The 25454-nt window shown below is 45.8% G+C and overlaps 1 protein-coding gene across 3 annotated transcripts in view; it reads right to left on the reverse strand.

The window, feature by feature from the left end:
* Window positions 1-25454, reverse strand: part of PDPK1 (3-phosphoinositide dependent protein kinase 1) — an 86836-nt gene that overhangs the window by 46910 nt on the left and 14472 nt on the right. The window contains exon 2 of one of the 3 annotated variants that reach the window (XM_079781843.1): window positions 4120-4386. In XM_079781843.1, coding sequence (XP_079637969.1) covers window positions 4120-4386 — 267 coding nt within the window. Of the gene's footprint in view, window positions 1-4119; window positions 4615-25454 lie in introns of those variants that run through there. The other 2 variants (XM_079781844.1, XM_079781842.1) reach the window with 2 other exon arrangements.

A 25454-nucleotide genomic window follows, 5' to 3' on the forward strand; every position in this document is an offset into this window, starting at 1 on the left:
ACAAAACACTAAATGTAACCAGGGCATTGAGACTCACAAGTTACCCTGCAACCAATCACACAGGCTACCCCACCCCCATTGTAAAATTACCTTTAAATATTTTTGGTCCTGTGCTAACAAATATAGCTGAATGTCAATGACAAAGTTAATTCATTCCAAGACTTAACAGCAAACACATATCTCTCTCTACTGTTTCCAGAAGGTTCTTCATCAGCTGCCAATAGTCCCCATTGTGCAGTGAAGTGCATGCGCAGGAACATCTAGACCTGTGTCACCCTCCCCAAAAGTAGGAAGAAGCAACAAATAATACCTCCACAAGTAGGTACTAGGAATGTCTTAAAAAATAACTTTAAAAATATGTCCTCAGTATATGTTCATTGCAAAAAGTAACACTGTATTTAGGCTTTTTCAAATAATTGTTACCATACATCTCATTTGATGCTGCTCTCAGACACCATAAATACCATCTCTGCTATCAAGGGCACAGAAAATGAAATCACCAGTGGCCTCCTGGGAGTCCTACACCCTCATCAGAAGTGCAGTTACACTCCAAGCTGCGTCCTCTCTGTGGTACACCTGAGTCTGGTGCTCAAACTCTATTTGAGGGACAGAGTACCAATGGGGCATCGCACAATATGGAAAAGGCCTTTCTACACTAGGAAACCCTAGGTGCAACCTAAGCACCAACTTCCAAATGCCTAATGAGCCCAGTTTGACGATGTACTGGGTGGCCCCCACCACTGCCAGCTGGTACAAACATCTCTTCAAAGATACCTGCAGGGGGAAGGCCCGAGGACCAGAGAATAGATGAAAACCTGCCCAACTCCTGGAGTATCCCTGGGCCTTCTGGGAAGACCTCAGGAGGCCACAGCCGGGTTCATCTGGCCCCTGAGTGTGAGTTAAATGCCAGTACAGAATTCTTCACCAGACTCAATCCTGGAAAAGTACTGTGTGAAACGCCCTGCAGTCATTAAGGATGAGGTTGGATTGTACATACTCAAGTGAAAAGATCTCAAAGATCTTTCCAGAGGAATGTACCTATGTGGACTGTTCTCACACGCTGGGGAGTGATGGGGGAGAACTGCTTATGTATTTAAGCAATATTAAATTTCTTCACAGGATTAGACTAGCTATGTAAGTAAAAAGAACTGTTAAAGAGTACTAATATTTAAATGGAAACTTTTCTGAAGGAGATAGTTATGTCATCTTTCTGTTGTGTGTGAATTCGGTATTTCACATGCAGGTTTCCTTATGGACACAGGGCAGGGAGTGCCCCTCTTTAACAGGACATGACTTGACACTGCCCCCCCGCCCCCCCACCCGCCACACACCACTCAGGCTGATTACAGAACTAATTTGGACGTCAAGATCTGCCTCAGAAAGCCAGACATGGAGGAATTTCACAAATAAGTCCCCATTTTCCAGTCAAAATAAATGTCCAATGAAGTAAAGTTCTTTTACTGGACCGCTGTAAGAAACCATGCAGAATACCAAGGTTCTCTTCAAAATAGCTTCGTCCTCCTAAAAGGATCTGTAAGTACCATAAGGACTGGGGATTATCCTCACAGTTGAAGTGTTTTTGTTTTGTTTTGTTTTTTATTAGTCCTCATCTGAGGATAATTTTCTATTCATTTTTAGGGAGAGTGGAAGAGAGAGGGAAAGACAAGAGAGAAACATCGATGTGAAAGAAACACATCGATTGGTTGCCTCCTGCATGAGCCGGGCCGGGGAGGAGCCTGCAACCAAGGTATGTACCCCTTGACCGGAATTGAACCCGGGATCCTTTGGTCCACAGGCCAGTGCTCTATCCACTGAGCCAAACGAGCTAGGGCTGAAGGTTTTTATTCTAAGGACACAATTCTTTCATAATTTAAACAAAAACTGCTAATTTTAAAAAATCTAAATCAAAAGTATAAAGGGAGTCTTGGCCAGTTTAGCTCAATGGTTAGAGTGTCGGCCCCCAGACCAAAGGGTCCTAGGTTCAATTCCCCGTCAAGAACATGTACCTCGGTTGCAGGTACCCCAGCCCCAGTAAGGGCACCTGTGAAAGGCAACCAATTGATGTGTGTATCTCACATCGATCTTTCTCTCTTTTTTAAAAAATATATTTTTATTGATTTTACAGAGAGGAAGGGAAAGGGGTAGAGAGTTAGAAACATTAATGATGAGAAACATCAGCTGCCTCCTGCACTCCCCCTACTGGGGATCGAGCCCACAACCAAGGTACATGCCCTTGACCGGAATCCAGGACCCTTCAGTTCTCGGGCCAATGCTCTCTATCCACTGAGCCAAACTGGTCAGGGCTCTCTCTTTCTTTTTCTTTTCTTTTTTTCTTTCTTTTTTAAAAAATATATTTTATTGATTTTTTACAGAAAGAAAGAGAGAGGGATAGAGTTAGAAACATCGATGAGAGAGAATCATCAATCAGCTGCCTCTTGCACACCCCATACTGGGGATATGCCCGCAACCAAGGTACATGCCCTTGACCGGAATCGAACCTGGGACCTTTCAGTCTGCAGGCCGACGCTCTATCCACTGAGCCAAACCGGTTTCGGCTCTCTCTTTCTTTTTCCACTATCTAGAAATCAATGGGGAAAAAATATCCTCAGGTGAGGATTAAAAAAAAAAAAGCGTAAGGACAGCAAAAATTAACATTAATTAAAACAACGTTGAAAACATAAGTGAGCTATAATAATTTCATGTTCTTTGCATTTTGAAATATTTCATAAATGTAAAAGGATAAAAGGAAAACAAATTTCACGTAAGGTTTCTTCACAAAAGCCAGGCAAGGAAGACTCATTGTTCAGAAATCCTGCTGCACGAGGGGCCTCAAGCACCACCCTGCTGTGACCATAATGCATGCTGAGCCCAGCTTGGAGACCATGGCCACATAGGAGCTATTTTTTTATGAAGGTACAGATTTAGACTGTGCACCCCAGCTGGAGAACAAGTACTCCAGCCTCCACCAAGCCTGCAGCAAACCTCCAGCGCTGCCATAGCCACATGGAGCTGACACTTCAACAAAGGAGCTCATTTGAACCTTCACTTCTTTGCTGCAAGAGGAAAAATACCATAGGACAGACACAACTCACTCAAGGAGCAAAAAAAGAGTTACCTTGAGTGTGACTTGACAGTGCCATGATAACATTTGTTTATAAAACAGAGGACACAGAATCTAGAGGCCAGCAGGTCTTGGTCTGTAACTCTAGCAAGTGTCAAGAATGTAACGTTTTGCATATTTTAAAATAAAGGTTTTTAAATGTTTCCCCCAAAAACTCTGAGGAGATACTAATACCAATACTAACTTTAAAAAATATATATATATTTATTGATTTCAGAGAGGAAGGGAGAGGGAGAGGGAGATAGAAACATCAATGATGAGAGAGAATCATGGATTGGCTGCCTCCTGCATGCCCCCTACTAGGGATCGAGCCCACAACCCGGGCATGTGCCATTGAGTGGGAATCGAACCCAAGACCCTTCAGCCTGCAGGCCGACGCTCTATCCACTGAGGCAAACCAGCTGGGGCCCAATACTAACTTTAAAAAATATATTTTTTTATTGATTTCAGAGAGGAAGGGAGAGAGAGAGAGAGAAACATCAACTATGAGAGAGAATCATTGATCGGATGCCTCCTGCATACCCTCTACTGGGGATTGAGCCTGAAACCTGGGCATGTGCCCTAACCGGGAATCGAACCATGACCTCCTGACTCATAGGTCGACATTCAACCATTGAGCCACACTGGCCAGGACCAATACTAACTTTTAATCTAAGGAACAGAAAAGCTTCCCAGAATCTTGCCTATGTGACACAAGGACATGGAATGTTAGTCACCTGCTGATGCCTGGTTTGAATAAAATGAACTGCCATTTAATAAAAAATAAGATCAAATGATGCCTTTTAAAGCTTGCAACTACAAAATCATGGCTTAGATATTTTAGCCACATGATCTACTTGTGGCCCCAAGTCACCTTCAGAATAGGAGAGGAACCCCCAGAGGCCTGAAACCCTCCTCCGGGGAAGACCACCTCATATCTGGTTCTCCCAGTTCTGAGCCTGGAAGGTCAGCCTATCCAAGGAAAACACACTTATTCAACAACAGCAGCATGTACTCACTGTTGAAAAAGATCCTTCACCAAGAATTTTCCCAAATTTGAAGTCTTCTGGCCGTTTCTTCCGAGGCTGTGGTGGTGGCTGTGCAGCATGTTGCAGTGAGTTGGCACTTGGTCGGGACTCAGCCGCAGTGCTGTCCATGGTGGGGCCCTGCCTGCTACCACCGCTGGGAACAACAGGGGCCGTGCCGGAATCAGTCTGGGTCCTCACCATTGATGGGGATGGGCAGGAACATAACACCACGCTGGACTGAATAGGAATGGTGTCATACTGGTGGATCCAGGAAAAAGAGATAAGATTCAAAGCAGCTCTTCTTAAATGCATGAACTCAAGTGTTGACATTGTTGAAACACAAACACAAAGTACAGACAGGCTATCTGACATTCTGCCACATGGCTCATGCTACCCTCCTCTCCCAAGTCCCTTCCCTGCTCAAATCCCAGCCCTCCCTGTATTGCTTTCCCAATAACTCTACCACCCAGTACCAATCTGCCCTCCTCCTCCTCCCTTAGCAATGTATGAGTTTCCAACACACACCCCCGACCCCACTCAATGGCCAGTTAGCCTGCCCATCACCGCCCAGCTTAAATACCATCTGCAGCCAACCCTTGTTCAAAAAGAAAGTCAGTCCAAACCCTGTGACAGCAGTATATACTGTTTCAGAACCCCTGGCCTGTTCACCCACCCATCGCTGATAAAAGACTGGATATACGTGAAGGCACTCAATTAGGGCTTGAACAAACAGACTGGCTTGAGACTGCATCCCACAGCCAAATAGAATGTTAACCACACATTCCGGGAACACAGAAACATAACTTAATGGAAAGAAGAGTCCAAGAATTGCCAATTACACATAAAAGTTATAGCTGATAAAAAATAAGCTTAACAAAGCAAAACAATAGTGGCATAATCGGTTAACAGTAACTGATTTAGAGCCAAACTGCCCTCTAAACACCAAACAAATTTAAAAACTTAATTTTAAAAATTATTCAATGTGAGCCCTATTAAAATTCCAACTGGCTTCTTTGTAGAAATTGACAAGCTGATTCTAAAATGCATATAGAAATTCAAGGGAGCCAGAATAGCCAAAATAAAACAAAAAACAAACAAACAAAAAACCCAAAGTTGGAGGACTCACATGTCCAGATTTCAAAACTTACCAAAAATCTATAGTAACCAAGACAAGATGGTACTGGCAAAAGTATAGGCACATAGAGGAATAGAACAGCGTCCAGAAATAAACTCTTACATCTACTACCACCAACTGATTTTTGACATGGTTGCCAAAACCCTTCAATGGGAAAAAACAGTCTTTTCAACAAATGGTGCTGGGACAACTGGATAGCTACATGCAAAAGAATGAAATTGGATGCCTTTCCCACATCATATACCAAATTTAATTCAAGTAGATCAAAGATCTACCTGTAAGAACTAAAACTATAAAACTCTTAGAGAAAAATATATGAAAAAATTTTCATAACCTTGGCATTTGTGTCTAAGATATGAAACCAAAAGCACAAGAAACAAAAGAAAAAAACAGGTCAAAGGGACTTCATCAAAATTAAAAACTTCTGTGCTTCAAAGGCACCATTAAGAAAGTGAAAAGACAACCCATAGAATGAGAGAAAATATTTTCAAGTCATATATCTGATAAAGGACTTGTAGCCAGACTATATAAGGAACCCTTACAACTCAATTAAAAAAACCCACACATACAATTTAAAAAAATAGGTAGTGGATTCGAATAAACATTTCTCCAAAAAAATATATATATATACAAATGGCCAATAAGCACATGAAGATGCTCAACATCACCAGACATTATTGAAATGCAAATCAAAGCCACAATGAGATTCCACTTGAACCCACTAGGATGGTTAGAACAAAAAAAGACAGATAATAAGTTAATGGGAACGTAGAAAAATTGGATCCCTCACACATTGCAGCTCGTAATATAAAATGGTGCATGCACCTTGGCAAATAGTATGACAGTTCCTCAAAAAAAAAAAAAAAAAAAAAAAAAAGAGGTACCATATAACCCAGCAATTCCACTACTTGGTATATACCCAAGAGAAATGAAAACGCATTTGTTCATAGCAACATTACTCATAGCAGCGCCAAAAGATGGACACAACCCAAATTCCATCAACAGATAAATGGGTAAACAAAACATAGTGTAGGCATAAAATCAAATAGTACACAGCCATAAAAAGGTAGGAAGTATGGACCTATGCTACAACATAGTTGAAAATGGAAAGCATGATGCTAAGTGAAAGAGACCAGGCATAAAAGGCGACATATTGTATGATTCAAGTGACATAAAATGTCTAGAACAGGCAAATCTATAGAGACAGAAAGTAGATAAGTGGTTGTCAGGGGCTGGGGGAAGGGGAGAATGGGGAGTGACTGCTAATGGTTCTGGGGTTTCCTTCTGGAATGATGAAGATGTTTTGGAATTGGATGGTGGTGATGTTTTCTGTGAATATACTAAAAACCACTAAATTTAAAGGAGTGAACTGTATGGTATATGAATTATATCTCTACTAGAGGCCCAGTGCATGATTAAATCATGCACGTGTAGGGTCCCCTAGGCCTAACCTGCCATCCAGGCCATATCCACTGCACTGCAAAGCCTAGCACGCTCCGCGGACACTGCTAGCAGCCTGCTCCCCGCTTTTGATGGCAGGGGAGCTGGCTGTCTGTCCGCTGGTGCACCAGGCCTTTCGAAAGCCTCCGGCGCGATGGAGGCTTTTGAAAGGCCTGGTGCCGGAGCGGACAGACAGCCAGCTCCCCCGCTTTCGCTCCCCGCTTTTGATGGTCCGCAGCAGGACGTGGGCTCACTACCCCAGAGGCCCCTTCTGTGCCGCAGCACAGCCATGGTGCAGACGCTGAGCTTGCGCCGCTGCTGGCGACGCGAGCTCAGCGTCCCGCCGGCCCAATCGGCCACCCCGGCCACCCCGAGTCCCGCCCCCTGCGCCTCCCGCTGGCCCAATCGTGGGCGTAGCAGAGTGATGGTAATTTACATATTACCCTTTTATTATGTAGAATGAGCTATTATAAAATACTAGAGGCCTGGTGCACGACATTCGTGCAGCACTGGGGGAGGGGGGTCCCCTCAGCCCAGCCTGTGCCCTCTCGCAGTCCAGGACCCCTCTGGGGATGTCCCACGAGGGGTCCTTAGCGCTGCCACAGAGGCAGGAGAGGATCCTGCCACCGCCACTGCATTCTCCAGCCGTGAGCCCGGCTTCTGGCTGAGCGGTGCTCCCTGTGTGGGAGTGCACTGATCGCCAGGGGGCAGTTCCTGCATTGAGTGTCTGCCCTCTGGTGGTCAGTGTGCGTCACAGCGACTGGTTGTTCCGCCATTCGGTCGATTTGCATATTAGGGTTTTATTATATAGGATAGTTGTATCACATATGACTGCATTAAATTATAATAAGAACTCATTCAAATCTCTAAATCAATAAGGATACATATGTAATATCTTAATCAATAAAGAAATTAAAATGTAAAAAAAACCCACACAAATCTCTAAATCATCAAGACTTTAAAGAAGAAATAGGCAAGGAACAGACACCAAAATACCTCAAGTAACCAAGAGATGAAAACACACACAGCATTCAAAGACAATTTAAAGCAACCAGAGCCCTGGCCAGGTACTCAGTTGGCTAGAGTGTTGTCCTGGTATGCCAAGGTTGTGAGTTCAATCTCTGGTTAGGGCACATGTATGCAAGAAGCAACCAATGAATGCATAAATAAGTGGAACAACAAATCGATGTTTGTCTCTCTCTTCCTTCCCCCTTCTCTCTAAAAATCAATAAATAAAAATTAACAAAAAACAAACAAAAAAACACATTAAAGCAACCAGAGGCAGCATGGTAAATTTTCAACTAGGAAGGATAAATTAATAGATAAGAATGATTAAATGTTTTCAATACAAAGAGACACCCAATGCTGGCAAGACTAGAATAAAGCAAGTATATTCCTACTAGTACAGCTGGCACCATAAACCTGTGATGCTATTAAAATGTTTCTGGAAAGGAATTTGATAATTTGTCCATAAAGTGGTAACAGAACAGTTGTCAATGAGATATAGAAATACGGAACAAAAATGGCTATAAATACAGTTAAAAATTTAGGTTGGAATTAAAAAAGGATTAGATAGTGTCAAATCAGAAATACATAGAAGTTGTACTCACAACCATAAAGAAATATTTTCTAGCTCTGACCCTGAAGTGTTTTAGCAGTGACATCATTAGCCTACTCACCACCAGATTGCTATAGAACAACATGAAGTGAACTCAGAGCACCCAGATCTGTTTCTAATAGTACTTCCCATTAAAAGAACCAGGAGAGCATTTGACTCCATGTCTTAGAACAGAAGAAAGATAATTAGTATGATCCAAGAATCCCTTGCTGGGACTGAAAAGAAGGTGCCTTCACAAATTGTGGAAGTAGGAAAGCTGGCCTGTAGAGGCTGCTACTGGCCAAGTTGTGTTATAAACACTAAAAAGAGATCAATTAAGTACAGATAATTAGAATAAGCTGAAACAGGGAAAAATCATGCGTCTGTAACAATACATACAGGTATATCAATATTATAACATAACAACAACTGAATGCTTAATTTTATAAATTTGAATAGCTAATAGAGTCAAACAAAGCTGTTCCTTGTATTGTGTATATATTTGTTCATAAAGGATAGACAAAAATATTCCTCTTTCCACTTAAATAGGGAAGGGAAAAACAGAAAACTATGAAGAAGTCAGAGTCCTATAGAAACTGCGCCTAGAACAGGAAAGACAGGTGGGCACAAAGTAATCAACAGTGTACAGCGGGTGACAGCTCAGCCACCACAAGAAACGATGTTCATCTTGAGATGTGTAAAACACATAACAAAGTCAAAACCAAAGCTAGCCAGTACATCCTGTAACCCAAACACGATGAGCATGGAGGTGGAGAACGGAGGCAGGAGATGGCAAGAACAGGCAGGAGCCTGGGCAGTCCCGCAGTGCCATATAAACCTCGGCTCCATGTGGCAGGCAAGCTCAAGCCGGGTCACCCCGGAATACACACCACGTCCCTGTTCCCAACCAAGAAGCCATCATCAAGAACTTTGGAACTACACCACAGCCAAGAGGTGTCAGGCTTCTTTTACTTAAAGGTCTGCTAAGATCATTATAACTCCAGGCAAAGTATGAAAATATGAAGGAATTAACCAAACACACAGTATCAATGAAATGTTAGGAGAATATGACTAATTGACTTTGTAAAAAACGTCTAAGAGAATCTGATATTAAATGAGGCAGCTAGCAGTACATATCCTCTAGCTGGAATGGGAGCCCAAAGTGCCACATTTACTTATGGAAAACTGCTGTTTTCTCCAATGCCTTATGGCTCTGCAGTAAGTCAAGTGTGCCTTATACATTTTATAAATACTCCATCTCACAGGAGGTACCAAAGGTTGGACCATGCTCTGAGGTTCAGTCAGTACTTTAATAATTTGTCCCTATAAGCAAAGTATATAATCATAACAGAAGTACATTAAAGTCAATTACTTACCTGGAGATCAGCAGAAATTTTTTATTTTTTATTGACTAAAGCAGTGATGGGCAACCTTTAGAGCTTGGTGTGTCAAACTTCGCCAAAAAACTGAGCATAACTCGGGTAGTGTGTCACTTTGAGGAAAAAACATTATTTCGCAAATGTTTCATCCTCAGGAGCAGCAAATGTTTCATCATCAGAAATGGCTACGCGTGTCAGTGCTGACACGCATCACAGGTTCGCCATCACTGCACTAAGGTATTACATATGTGTCCTTATCCTCCATTGCTCCTCCACCCCCTCACTTATGCCCTCACCCCCCTGGTGTCTGTATCCATTATTTAGGCTTATTAGTATATGCATGAATACAAGTCCTTTGGTTGATCTCTCACCCTTATCCCCAGCCTCCCCTACCTTCCCTCTGAGGTTTGATGGTCTGATCGATGCTTCTCTGTCTCTGGATCAGTTCATCAGTTTATGTTGTTCACTATATTCCACAAATGAGTGAGATCATGTGATATTTATCTTTCTCTAACTGGCTTATTTTGCTTAGCATAATGCTCTCCAGTTCCATACATGCTGTTGCAAATGGTAAGAATTCCTTCTTTTTTACAGCAGCGTAGTATTCCATTGTGTAGATGTACCACAGTTTTTTAATCCACTCATCTGCTGATGGGCACTTGGGCTGTTTCCAAATCTTAGCTATGGTGAATTGTGCCACTATGAACATAGGTGTGTGTGTGTGGGGGTATATATCCTTTCTGATTGGTGTTTCTAGTTTCTTGGGATATATTCCTAGAAGTGGAATCACTGGGTCAAATGGGAGTTCCATTTTTAGTTTTTTGAGGAAACTCCATACTGTTCTCCACATTGGCTGTACCAGTCTGCATTCCCACCAGCAGTGCACGAGGGTTCCTTTTTCTCCGCACCCTCGCCAGCACTTGTCATTTGTTGATGATAGCCATTCTGACAGGAGTGAGATGGTATCTCATTGTCGTTTTGATCTGCATCTCTCAGATGATTAGTGACTTTGAGCATGTTTTCATATGTCTCTTGGCCTTCCTTATGTCCTATTTCAAAAAGTATCTATTTAGGTCGGTTGCCCATTTTTTGATTGGGTTGTTTATCTTCCTTTTGTTAAGTTGTATGAGTCCCCTGTAAATGTTGGAGATTAAACCCTTATCGGTGATATCGTTGGCAAATATGTTCTCCCATGCAGTGGGCTTTCTTGTTGTTTTGTTGGTTTCTTTTGCTGTACAGAAGCTTTTTATTTTCATGTAGTACCATTTGTTTATTTTATCTTTCATTTCCATTGCCCTAGGAGCTGTATCGGTGAAGATATTGCTTCAGCATATGTCTGAGATTTTGCTGCCTGTGGATTCCTCTAAAGCGAAACTTTTTGTCCTCAGAGGCAGTGGTAAATGGGAAAGAGGTCAGTCACCAGGCTGAAGCCCATCAAGATCCATGATAGGCCTGGACTGTTCTCACCAGCTAGGCCAGCTATGCTATGAGTGAGAGCTGTACATACAGAGCACTGAGCACTTCACTGGGTTCTCAATACACAGTCAAGGGGGAAATGCTCCTTGGGCTTCCAGGGTCATCCGTGAGTGCAGAGCCTCAGGCCCAGGACTGAAGAGAAGCAGGACTGTGTGACCTGAAGAAACACAACGCGAGTGTAGGGAAGCAGAAGGAGTCAGCGCTTCACACAGAGTCCTGAGCACTACAGCACTGCTGCAATCTTCCTGGCCATATGCCTGCTAGGTGGCCATCACTCCCCCCACAGGTTGGAGGAAGGGAGAACACTACCTATTTCTGTCATGCCCCACCCCTCCAAGTGTTCCCCCCCCCCACACACACACACAAATGTATAAATCAGATTAACATGGGCCTGTTTACAGGCCTCATCTAAACCTGTGTGCCCAGCCGTATGCCAAGCAAGACTCAAGGAAACAATGAAAGAGGCACACAGGACAGTGACAAATGTTGTTTTTAATTCATAACTGACAAATGAACTACTGAATAAAATGTCAAACTTGAAGTTTTTAAATAACAAAATGTGATGGATTGATTCATGGACCTGGAAAAATGTTATTGTACATCACATGCTTCTGGATGAAAGACGATCCAGCAAAGGCACCAACGTATCTGTCACATAAAGGTTTTTGGCACAGTCCATTGCTTCTTCTCAGTAGGCAGAACCTCAACTCTGGGAGGTATCATAAGTGACATCCAAGAGCAGTGAGGAGTTTCCCAAAGGGTCAGCTTCAATGGCTGAAGAGGTCGGGCACAGCAGGCAGCAGGTGTCTGCGAGTCCACAGGAAGCAAGGGGGCACTGAAGACCTGGGTGTGACCACCATCAAACAGACAATCCTTTTCTCACTCTTCGAGGGCCTTGGCACAATGAAGATGGCCTCAGGAGCACTTGCCAAGACAAGTTGTCTTCAGCTCAAGCTTCCTGACTGCTAACTGAACAAGTGCCCAGGCCATGGAGAGAAGTTCCCCAAAGGTTAAGTTTAATGAGACTGGTTTATAAACATGTGTTTCTATGAGCTTTTTCTTTTTATCAAAGTCATACCTTTGGGAGGAACCAAGATGGCGGCAAAGTTAAACAACTAAACTGCTGCCTCGCACAATGATTTCAAAAATACAACTAAAAAACAAAGCGTCTACCACCCAGAACCACGGGAAAGCTGGCTGAGTGGTAGATTTACAACTAAGAAGAGAAGGGAGCGCAAACGCTGGAGAGCCGAGGTACGGAGGCGCGCACGAAGCGGGCTGGCGGCGGGCGACTGGGCGCGCGGCTTTTCTTCAAACCGAAGGGAGACAAACTCCCGATCACTCTGAACTCCAGTTTCTGGGGACACGCGGGGGACCCAGATGCCTACGGGGAGAAGCTGGACTCTCAGCCATCGATCGGAGAGTGAGAGTGACTTTTCTGCAGAGGTGCGTCCAGCAATCAGGGTTTGCTGCGCTGGAGCGCGGGACACAGGGACTTGGAAACGCAGAAAGGCAGAGACGGCTGAAGGCAGCCATGGTCGTTTGCCACACCCCAGCCCTGAGACCCCGACCCGCCCTGAGACCCCACCCCGCACATTCTACAAACCCGCCCAGGCTCCACACAGCGGCTTTTACATATAAATGGCCTGTTCTGTGGCAGCTCAACCAAATTAACTGCAGCTCCAGTCAGACTGCTCCAAAACCGCCCAAGCAAAGAGGAGAAAACTGTAGCTCTTGCTGTAGCTCCTGCTGGGAGGCCTCAGACCTGCACCCCATTGGAGATCCAGACACTAGGGTATCTAGTGGTCGGTGTGGACGACACCAGATTTCAACCACTCTCATAAGGGACACATTCAAGAGGCAGACTCAGTGAGCACCAAAGCCCTACTGTGTCTCCAGCAAAGCAATTCTTCCGTTATAGACGCAGCAGGTCAATTCCTCCCAGTGTACTAACAGCAATCAAGGCTTTTAACTACACCACGACTTTCCACTCAGCCCACAAAGGGGTGTACCAAGAGCGACCACCTAGAGTGATTGGGGAAGCTGAGCTACCGGCCCCTATAGGTCACTGACCACACAAAGCCACTCCATCAACACAGGGAGGCAGCCAAAGCGGAGACACCGAAGTATGTCATGAGTAGGAGAGATGGAGGAAAGCAAATTAACGGACGACACAGTGTTCAGAACCACATCTATAAGGTTACTCAAGAATCTTCTAAAAACCGCTGAGAAACTTGAAGAGACCTTCAAGGACCTTAATGAGAATACCAAAAAAATGGAAAATGACCAGTCAGAAATTATGCATACACTGTCTGAAATAAAGAATATACAGACACTCAACTGTAGACCACTGTACCCGAAGAGTCAAACCAAAGATCTGGAATATGAGGAAGAAAAAAACACCCAACCAGAGAGGCAGAAAGAAAGAAGAATCCAAAAGTGTGAGGATAGCGTAAGGAGCCTCTGGGATGGCTTTAAGTGTACCAATATCCGAATTTTTGGGGTGCCAGAAGAAGAGAGAGAGCAAGATACTGAAAACCTATCTGAAGAAATAATGACAGAAAATTTCCCCCACTTGGTGAAAGAAATAGACTTACAAGTTCAGGAAGTGCACAGGACCCCAAACAAGAGGAATCCAAAGAGGACCACACCAAGACACATCATAATTAAAATGCCAAGGGCAAAAGACAAAGAGAGAATCTTACAAGCAGCAAGAGAAAAACAGTTAGTTACCTACAAGGGAGCACCCATACGACTGTCCGCTGATTTCTCAACAGAAACTATGCAGGCCAGAAGGGAATGGCAAGAAATATTCAAAGTGATGAATAGCAAGAACCTACAACCAAGACTACTCTACCCAGCAAAGTTATCATTCAGAATTGAAGGGCAGATAAAGAGCTTCACAGATAAGAAAAAGCTAAAGGAGTTCATCACCACCAAACCAGTATTATATGAAATGCTGAAAGGTATTCTTTAAAAAGAGGAAAAAGAAGAAAAAAGTAAAGATAAAAATTATGAACAACAAATACATATCTATCAACAAGTGATCCTAAAAATCAAGTGAATTAAAAATCTGAGGAACAGAATAAATTGGTGAACATAATAGAATCAGAGGCATAGAATGGGAGTGGATTGATAATTCTCAGGGGGAAAGGGGTGTCTGTGTGGGGGGTACGGGAAGAGACTGGACAAAAATCATACACCTATGGATAAGGACAACGGGGGGGGGGGGAGGTAAGGGCAGAGGGGAGAGGGAACCGGGTGGTGGGGAGATATGGGGGAAAAAAAGGAGAAACAATTGTAATAATCTGAACAATGTTTATTTAAAAAAAAAAAGTCATACCTTTGATTATCTAAAAAAACAAAAACAAAAAAGGTCTCCATAACGGATCTTCAAAGGAGAGCACTGCCTTAGAAAATGAAGGTTTGCACCCAATCTGGGCTAGGCCAACCTTGAATGCAGGTGCCAACCAAGTGGGCAGCCCTTGGTACTCCTCTGCCCATTCCCAGATTCCATGGCTGGACCTGACCCAACAGACCCAGTGACTTGGAGCAGCACCTGGCCACCACTAAGGAGGGACAAAGTAAAACACTGTGCTGGCTAAAACCTGCTCACTTCCTCTCTGACACCTGTCCACACATGAGGATGGTAAGCGTCATGGACACCAGAGCAGATGAGAGAGGAGACAGGAGGTGAGACAAACACTGAGATTTGAAAATAAAAAAGTGTTTTATTGTTACTGGTGGTGTTGGGGTGGCAGACAGTGAGACATGATTCAGGCAGAAAGAGCAAAAGAGATGGCATTACAGAGCTGCCCTTCTCTCTGCAGAATTTAAGTGTCAGATGTGCTGCTTCGTGTCCACATGTGTGGATGTAGAGGACTTCAAACTTGATGCTGCAGCAGTGCAGCCCCCAAAACTGGTCAGACCAAAGGTGCTAACAAAGCTCCTTATGCAGGTGAGCCAGCGTATCCAGTACATGAGTGTGAGCCTTAGAACAGGCAATAGGCTATGTCCTGCGGCTACCCCCAAGCTGGGGTTCATTCTGGGAACTGCCAAGGCTATACCTCAATACAATCCATTAGGAGGGAGCCTCAGGAAGTCTGGAGCCCCTGATGCATATTTTATCCCAGTGGTTCTCAACTAGGGCATTGTGCCTCCCCACCCCCCAAACCTTGGCAATGTCTGGTGACATTTTGGTTGCCATAACTGGAGAAGGGAGAAAGTGTTACTGGCATTTAGTACATAGAGGAAAGCATGCTATCGTACCCAACAATAAACAGGACAGTTCCCACGTGAGAGATCCTGATCTATTCTGTAGACTCTACCCTCCCTCCCACAGGAAGAATCCCACCAAGTATTCAGTGAGGACCCTCAAAGCACTCAGCAGTAGGGCAGGCCCTTTGTGCAGTGAGAACCTGAACCACCCCTCAGAGCAGTAGAGAGAAAGAAACCTAAGCACAGGAAGCTGAGATCCAGAGGTAGCTACGGCAGGTTGAAAAAGGCATGTTTAAATATCCTAAGGCTGTGAATGGGAAACAATAAGAAACTTACACCTGCATTGGTTGGGGAGACCATGGTGCGAGGAGAGAACAGGGAGCGTGCAGAGATACAGGAAGACGAGGAAGGTGGCCCACCAGTCAGGATTAGGAGAGGCAAGGAGAGGATGCTGGCAGCACCCATGGTCCACAAGCACCATCCCTCTCCACCTCGAATTCCCAGGACTCCGAGAGTCACCCCAGTAACCTCTCTACCCAAGAATCCCCCCAGCCTGCTCCACCCAGCTCAGCAGGCATATCTTGTTGTTTGCCACAGATACAGCATGTCCCACAATTCCGTATCCTCAGCCCTGGGGTGGTCAAGGGGCGCTCTGAGACGTTAACGTGCCCAATGCAAGCAACTCAGGCCATGGAGTGACTTCTCTAAGAACGCCTGACTCTTCAAAGCCACGGTTTTCCTATTATTTCATTGAAAAAATATATGCACTCATTTTATTCATCAGAGTTCCTTAAAAGAGATAAATCAACTATGCTACTAACCCAAATATTCAACAAACATGGCCACTGTGCCAGCCAGGGTCCCATGACACGGCCTGAGGCAAACATGGTCCCTGCCCCTATGAAGCTACATCTTAATGGGGTGACAAGCCCGACGTCATTTACAGAACTAGCTGGTTAAAGTTGTGAGGGTGGCTATGGCAGAGGTGGACAAGTGCTGGGGGTACAGAGCAGCCCCCTGGCTGCTGTGGTCCACAGCGTGGGGGTGGGGGGTGAGGGGCTTGGAGGGAGCGTTGGAGGGCTGCAGTACTGTTCAGGGAAGGTGATGGAGGCTCAGATGGTGCTGCAAAGGCCAGGAGAGAGTTATTAACGTTCAGAAAGTGAAATGTAGGAAGAGCTAATCACGCAAAACTTTAAAGCATTTTTTAAAGTTTTGCTTTCCTCTATGTTTCAGATTCAACACAGCAGCCTTCGTGAGCCAGAAGGAAAAACCAGTCATTTTGAAATCAGCATCCAAGTGAATATAGAAAGAACTCGGGAGTTTGGAAATGGCAATAGATGATCACACACACACACACACACACACGCACACGCACACGCACACGCACACGCACGCACGCACACACACACGCTTCTCCGTCACATGCTTTATGTGAAATGGCAGGGCCTCCGCCAGCACCTCATGGCAGCTTCAATGATTTAAGGCAAATGCAGCGCTCTTGAGACCACACTGCTCTTATCCACTTCATCAACAAAGGTTCACTGAACACCTACTATGTGCCATACATTTCTCCTGGACACTGGAGAGACAGCAAAGAGCAAAACTGAGCCCATGACCTCAAGAAGCCCACATTTTAGTGGGGTAGAAAGACCCCCCAAAAAAACAGAAACCAGATAACAGTTACAGTGTGTCATATGGTGATAATCTGTGAGAAAAATACAGAGGGAAGGGAGATGGGAGTATCTGGATGAGGTTGGTGTAAATGTACATAAACAGAGAAGCCCTCACTGGGAGGTGACATCTGAGGATGTGGGGAAAGCCCTAAGGACACCTGGGAGAGCTTTCTCCAGAGGACTAGCCAGTGCAAAGGTCCCAAGGCAGGAGCAGCTCTAGACTCACAGCGGGCCAGCCTACCTCCAGACAAACCCCTGGGTGCCAGGCAGGGACCTCAGCACCCCTGAAACACCCCTTCTGAGCACCTCAACCCACAGGAGTGGGAGCCTGAGAAACAGGGCTGCCCATGAGGACCCAGGCACCTCCTGTCTGATGACAGCCTAACCCAGGCTGTACTGTCCAGCATCAGTCCAAGGCTGAGATGCTAGTCACTAGACCACTACCGCTGCAAAAGCACCCAGCAGTGTCCCCTGCACTCCACACTATGGGCACGATGACACACGAACAAGTCATGAGCAGCCTTCCTCCTTCGTGGGATTCCTTCCTGCCTCGGCCACATGAGCCAGACAAGAACCTCAGCGCAAGACCAGTCTCAGGGACTCGCCCAGATGGAGATGTTTACAGGTGCTTCGTGCTTTCTCTTCCCACGGGCATAACTCACTAGCATGGGTATGTTTAAGAAATAATTTTACTTCTGCAACTAAAGAAAATGGTGGTTGCAATATTACCTTGTAAAGCATTTAAGCATCAATTGTGAAATGAAACGCCAAAGAAAAAAGCCCTCTTCCAGTATGAAAACTCCAAATGTTTACTTATACTATAGGTGTTATTCTAAAGGGGTAATTTTTAAAAACATCTTGAGAAGTAATTAAGCTGCACAAACAGCACTGACACCTCCAGGATCTGGAGTACACTTGCTGACCAGTGGTCACGTGTGGCAGTGAGGGCTCCTGAGGCATCCCCATCCAGCCTGCCAGCCCTCAGGTCCTGTGGGTGAGTCATTCCCTCCCAGCACACCTCTACTGTACTTCTGGTTCCTCAATAGCTTCTGAAATTTCAATCTCGGGAGAGAAAAAAAAATTTATGGTGCCTCCCATATGCACGCCAATGGGGGATGGAACCTGCAACCTTTTGGTGTACAAAACAACGCTTCACCAACTGAACCACCTGGCCAGAGCTCTCTGGAAAAATTTAAAGCAACCAAACCCTAAGTGTGCCATTCATTTATCCCTGTCCTCCCTAATAAAATGGAGCTGGCCACAGAGACATTCTCAACTACACGGCCCTCTGCCCGGTCCTGCAGGCATCGAGTTACCATGAGAGTTATGATCATTGGCCTTTCAAACACACAGACATGCATGCACCCCAAATGCAAGACCCTCAGGGTCACCCGTGGCTCGCCATGGCCACAGCCCTACATCAATGCCACGCCTTTCCCACCAGGAGTCTCCCACAGGCTGTGCCCCAGCCCCACTCTTCTCCCCTACTTCCCACTAACAGCACCACATCCATCTCCTACTTCCCCTCAGATAGGACCCCTCCTGTGCTTCTCCCTCTTATCTCCTATGTGCTCTCAGGACAAGCTCTATAAAGTCACTGCCTCTGAGAATTGGGGGAGGGGTGCCAATGGCACAGTGCTATAAGAACAAGGAAGGACGCCTGTTCTCAATGACCTTGGTTAGGAAGTGTCGTCGACATCAGCACCTTTGGAGTCTCTGGAAAAGTGGGTCTCACCATGTCCCACAACTCCACTCAAGGTAAGCCTCCTCTACACCCTCTCAGTGTGTCATGGTGAATCTGTAAGTAGGGCTGCCATCTGCTGTGCTCACTCCACCTTTTCAGAACGGGCACAGGGGGGGTTGGAGAGCAGGACAACCATCCCTTCACAAGGGCACCTCTGACAGGAAGACAAAGACAAGTTTTAAACCGCTGACTTCCAAATGAACTTGAAATAGAGGCATATGTAAACTGGACATTTTCTGTAGACTTCAATTTATTTCACACAATTTGTAAATAAGAACTTTAACTTCTTTGACTTTTTGAGTACTGGGTTCAGCAGTCTCCTCTTAGAAGTAGAAACTCTCAAGGGAAAATTCCTTTGAGATCAAATTACATTTTCATAGCCACCAAAAACATATCAAGGCTCAATTTAATTATGGGTACCTTGCTCAGCCACCAAGAAAGTTTAGGAAAATACCAGCATCAAAATATCCAGAATCCAATATTCAAATCTGCTAAATGTAGCAAACATTTTGGTTGACAAATAGATTGAATTTGGGGCAAGGAAACAAATGATCCAAGGATATTTTTGGATTTCTTTTTCCCCATGTGATCAAGTCTCACAGTAGACACCTCGCCTCCTCCATAGCTGCAGACAACAGCTTCCATCACCCTTAAAAGATTAACTGCCAGGCAGAGGGAAGCTGATTTTTACAGTACAGACCATGTTTTTTAAATGGCACCCCTCCACCAGTTCTCAGTGGCGATGAAGTTACAGAAGCTTGTCCTGAGAGCACAGAGCAGGTAAGAGAGGGCTGTGCTGCACTGGGCAGATGGGGAAGTGAGCCCTGAGTCGGCGCCAGGAGGCCAAGGAATGGAATTTGGGAGTAGAAGGTTGACTGATGTTCCTCAGATCCCCCTGCATCTTTATCTGTCTCTGTATCATTCTCTCTTTAGGAAGGATAAAATGCAAATTACGCAAGGATTTCATATGAAGACTGAGCTTGGGGATGTTGAAGCTAGACTCAGGGTCAGTGCGGTGAACAGTCTTTCATTCTGAGAGGAAGCCTTTAGACCTGCAGAGGGACCAAGGATTCAAAGCTGGGGCCTATATACCCCAGAGAGTTGAGCAAGGACAACTGGATTCTTTAAATGTGTCCTGGCTCTTAAGCGTTTTTTAGTTTCTACAGACCTGCTGAGGAAGAATCTAATTGCAGGATATCACACGAATAGAGTTCCAACAGCTTAATCACTAGTTACTCAACTGTGTCAACCTTTTGCATATGAACTAGTCATGGGCCTTGGATAGACAATCACAGTTACAGGTACAAGTAGAGAAGGGTTATTGTTGAACTGTTAGAATACGCACTCTGCTGAGCTGAGCACTGCTCCTCACTAGCTGCTTCACCTTGAACAAGGTAGTCACCTCTCTGTGGCTCAGACCCTTTACCTCAGAGTCAGGGATAAGGAGAACGGGAACCCTCAGGCTTGCTGTGAGGATTTAACGAGTGAATGTATGAAAAGTACTCAATCTGACTGGAAGGGAGCGTGCTAGGAGCATTTTTAACATTAAATAGCACAGAAGACACAGACACAAACTTTCTCCAACCAGGGACCATCAAATTATAAAATAAGCCCCTCAGGCCCTTTCCAAGTGTTGTTTATTCATCTGTCACTAAAACCGAGTTAATTATATACTGTATTACGAGGCCCAATTCTAACTGTGAGTCAGACAAAACAATATAGGAAGGCTGAGCTCCGCTAATACACCAGCAAAGGAAACAACATTAAGTCAGAGTCTTGCCCTAGCTGGTTTGGCTCTGTGGATAGAGCATTGGCATGTGGACTGATGGGTCCTGGGTTCCATTCCGGGCAGGGGCACATACCCAAGTTGCAGGCTTGATCTCAAGTAGGAGGTATGCAGGAGACAGCCGTGCAATGATTCTTTCTCATCACTGATGTTTACATCTCTCTCTCCCTCTCCCTTCCTCTCTGAAATCAATCTATACTAATAAAAGGGTAATATGCTAAGTAGAATGGATAGACCAGACATCTTCCAGACAAAGCCGCAGCGGCTGTGAGGGCTGAGGAGGGCCGGCAGCGGCGGCGGCAGCGGGGTGATGGGGGCGGCGCCTTCCCCTGATTAGCCAGTCGCCTCTGGCAGAGGGAGGCCAGACTGCCGCTTAGGCTCGCTCCCCGCAGGGAGCGGGCCTAAGCCATCAGTAGGACATCCCCTGATGGCTTCCCGACTGTGAGAGGGGGCAGGCCGGACTGAGGGACCCCCGCCCCCAGTGCATCAATTTTCATGCACCAGGCCTCTAGTAAAAATATAGCCTATATAATAAAGAGGTAATATGCAAATTGACCCTCACACCCTCGTACAAGATGGCCACTCCCAATGTGGTCAAAGATGGCTGCCACAAGATGGCCGGCAGGGGAGGGTAGTTGTGGGCAATCACGCCAGCAGGGAAGGGCAGTTAGGGACAACAGGCCAGCAGGGGAGGGCAGTTGGGGGTACCAGGCTGGCAGGGGAGGGCTCTTGGGGGTGACCGGGCCAGCAGGGGAGGGCAGTTGGGGGCGACCAGACCTGCAGGGGAGTGCAGTTGGGGGGGGGGCAGGCCTGCAGGAGAGGGCAGTTGGGGGCGATCGGGCCGGCAAGGGAACAGTTAGGCGTCGATCAGGCTGGCAAGGGAGCAGTTAGGGGGTGATCAGGCTGGCAGGCAGGCGAGCGGTTGGGAGCCAGCAGTCTCGGATTGTGAGAGGGATGTCCAACTGCCGGTTTAGGCCCGATCCCTGTCGGACATCCCCCAAGGGGTCCCAGATTAGAGAGGGTGGAGGCTGGGCTGAGGGACACCCCCCCACACTGCACAAATTTCGTGCACAGGGCCTCTAGTTTAAAAATAAAATAAAATCAGAGCCTTGTCACAAAGATGCTATCAGAAAGCTTAAGACTCCAGCCAGCAAGAAAAAGGATCCCAAACTCAGAATGTTAAGCTGCCTTTAAGTGCTGCCTGGGCGGAGTGTGCTCTGAAAGCACCAGGACAGGTACCTTCTTCTGGGACCTGTGTAAAAGGGGTGGGAGCTGCTGTCAAATCCAACCAGCTCATCCCTAAAGGGACTCTGCTCTCAGGTCAGCTGTGCTCACCGACATAGAACATTCTAAGAACGTTCTCTCACCCCAAGAATTTCACAAAGCTAGGCCCAGCACAGAAAACCAGTCAATGGTAGGGACAGTAACCACGGCTGCCTCTCCCATACCCAGACTTCCTCCATGAAGAACCACAGCCCTGGCTGGTGTGGCTCAGTTGGTTTAGTGTTGTCCCATGCACCCAATGGTTGTGGGTTTGATTTCCATTCAGAGCACATGCCCAGGTTCGTATGGGAGGAAGCTGATGGATGTTTCTCTCTCACACTGCTGTTTCTTTCTCTCCCTCACCCTTCCTCTCTCTCTAAAAATTAATAAAAAATAAACATTATATTTAAAAAAAATTATAGGCTATGTTTTTACTAAAAAAAATTAAAACTATGGTGCAGCAGCAAAAACAAGGGCCTGAATTCTAGGTCTGTGACTTAGCTGAAACCAGGGGTGGTAACCACAGGTGAGCCACACTCTCTCTGAGCCATATTTTACTTTTCTATTAAATGAGGTTGATAACACTGACCCACCGCTTGAGGGCTGCAGGGCTTCCCCGCCAACAACAGACACAGGAAGGCGCTCTCTGGATGAAGTATGCCGTATGCTCATGGGGAAGATGCGATGACTTACTGGCTAAGGTGGTGGCAGGGGAGTCTTGGGCCCAGGATCCTGCCTGCATGTGCTCCTAACAGACTGTGCCACATGCTCTACCCACCTTGGACTCTGACTGAAGGCAGATGGGGAGCTGGCACACATGAGATAAGTGGTCCCCAATGCTCTTGTGCAGTGCAACACACAGCAAAATGCAGTTTGTCCTAGCCAACATGGAACCAACTTAGGAGCTAGAGCTCCAGGTGGTGGCTGTCTGGATTGAAATGAAGACCAGACTATGTCTACTTCTACTGCTCCACAAAGCAGTGTGGGGAAAAGGACCAGAAGGGAGGGTGTGAAGCATTCACTAGGTGCCTTCACCCCAGTTGGTCACCTAATCTGTCCTCCCACTCTTTCCTCCAGCCTCTTCTCAGAGCCTCTCATCCAATCATAGGGAGGTAAGGTAGGCGGAGTACACAAGGTTGGGCTGCCAGCAGCCTGAAGTCTAGTCCTCAGACTTAACTGGTCTCAGGACTCCATAAACACCATATCTGTGCATTTCACCAACCTTTACCATTGACATTAACTTTGCACTTTATGTCACCAAATATATTATATGAAATACTGAAATACAAGACTGCGCTGCATGGACACTGAAGCTCTGCTCACCTCCTGCACTTTGGAACTGCCTACCAGTATACTTTACACACCATGAACTTGATTGACATGAATATCAGGATGCAGGTTACCTCTGGACCCGAGGGAAAAAGATTACAATCAGGAGGGCCTCTCAGAGGGTTCTAAATAAAACCCTGTTTAAAGCAGGGTGGTGGGCACAAGGGAATGTGTTTTGTGTTCATTCTTTAGATTTCCCGTAGAATTATACACTGAGTGGCCAGATTATTATGATCTCTGAATGCATAATAATCTGGCCACTCAGTGTATGTATGTATGTATGTATGTATGTATGTATGTATGTGTATGTATGCATATATATTAGAGGCCCAGTGCATGAATTCGTGCATGGGTGGGATCCGGCCAGCCTGGTCAGGGGGAGGGGACATGGGCGGTTGGCCGGCCTGCCTGCTGGTCAAACTCCTGGTCGAGGGGACAATTTGCATATTAGCCTTTTATTATATAGGATATACACTGAGTGGCCAGATTATTATGCATTCAGAGATCATAATAATCTGGCTACTCAGTGTATACATACCTTACAGATGCACCTTTGAATACCATTTCTCAAAATAAAATTAATGAAATGCGAGAGAAACCAAGATGGAGGCATAGGTAAACACCTGAACTTGCTGCCTCGCACAACCACTTCAAAACTACAACTAAAAGACAAAATGGATATCATCCAGAACCACGGGAAGGCTGGCTGAATGGAAATTCTACAACTAGAAGGAAAGAGAAAAGCACACTGAGACTCGGAGGAGGTGCGGAGGTGAAGTACGGAGGCGCACGCGGAAAGGGGCTGGCAACTGGGTACGCTGTTGTCTTTTTCAATCGGGAGGGAGACACAAGCTCCCAACTGCTCTGAACTCCACTTCCGGGCAGGACTCTGGGGACCCAGACTCATACAGGGAGAAAGTGGACTGTCTGGCATCGGGCTGGAACATGAGGGAGGCTTTATCTCAGAGGTGCTTGCAGCGATCATTGTTCCTGCACGGTGCCACGGGACACAGACACCTGGGGGCCTCTTCTGGGCAGGGCTGACCGTCAGCCATTGCTATTTGCTCTGCCCTGGTGATTCCCTGAGACCCCGCCCCACCCAATTTACAACCCCACCCAAGCTGTGCGCAGAGGCTTTTGCAATCTAAAATTACCTAACAAACTACAGCTGGGTCAGAGAGCCCCAGAACTTCCAAAAGAAGGCCCAAGGCTCCACAGCAGCTTGCACTGCTTCACAGCTGTGCCTCATCTGGGCACCTCCAAACCCCAAACAAAGAGGAGGAATCTGCAGATCTCTCTGTAGCTCCTGCTGGGTGGCCTTAGGCACTGGCTGACTTTGCACCTCCTTGGAGATCCAAGAGCCAGTGTACCCAGTGGTCAGAGTGAGACCATCCAGATTACAAGTCTTCAGATCCATAAGAGACACACTCAGGGGGCAGGCTCAGTGAGTGCCAAAACCCCACTGAAGCAAGTATTGCCCAATAAGGGTGTCTCCAGCACAGAAGTTCTCCCATCGTAGACACAGCTGATCCTCATAGCCAATTGGCCTGGAGGTCAATTCCTCCCAGTGATCCCAACAACAATCAAGGTTTAACTACAACAAGACTGTGCACACAGCCCACAAAGGGGTGCACCAAGAGTGTCCATCTCAGGTAATTGGGGAGGCTGAGCCACTGGGCCCTATAGGACACCTAGCACACAAAGCCACTCTATCAACACAGGGAAGCAGCCAAAATGCGAAGACAAAGAAACAGGTCACAAATGACAGAAATGGAGGAAAGCAAACTACTGGATATAGAGTTCAAAACCACAGTTATAAGCTTATTCAAGAATCTTCTAGAAACCACCAATAAATTTAGTGAGACTTTCAAGGATATGAAAAAGGACCAACTAGAAATTAACCATACACTGACTGAAATAAAGAATAATATACAGAGATCCAACAGCAAACTAGAGGATCCCAAGAATCAAGTCAAAGATTTGAAATATGAAGAAGCAAAAAATACCCAACCGGAAAAGCAAAAAGAAAAAAGAATCCAAAAATATGAAGATAGTGTAAGGAGCCTCTGGGACAACTTCAAGTGTACCAACATCAGAATTATGAGGGTGCCAGAAGAAGAGACAGAGCAAGATATTGAAAACCTATCTGAAGAAATAATGACAGAAAACTTCTCCTACCTGGTGAAAGAAATAGACTTACAAGTCCAAGAAGTGCAGAGAACCCCAAACAAAAGGAATCCAAAGAGGACCACACCAAGACACATCATAATTAAAATGCCAAGAGCA

This window comes from Cnephaeus nilssonii, assembly GCF_951640355.1.
Source record: "Cnephaeus nilssonii genome assembly, chromosome: 2".
NCBI classification, from domain to species: Eukaryota; Metazoa; Chordata; class Mammalia; order Chiroptera; family Vespertilionidae; genus Cnephaeus; species Cnephaeus nilssonii.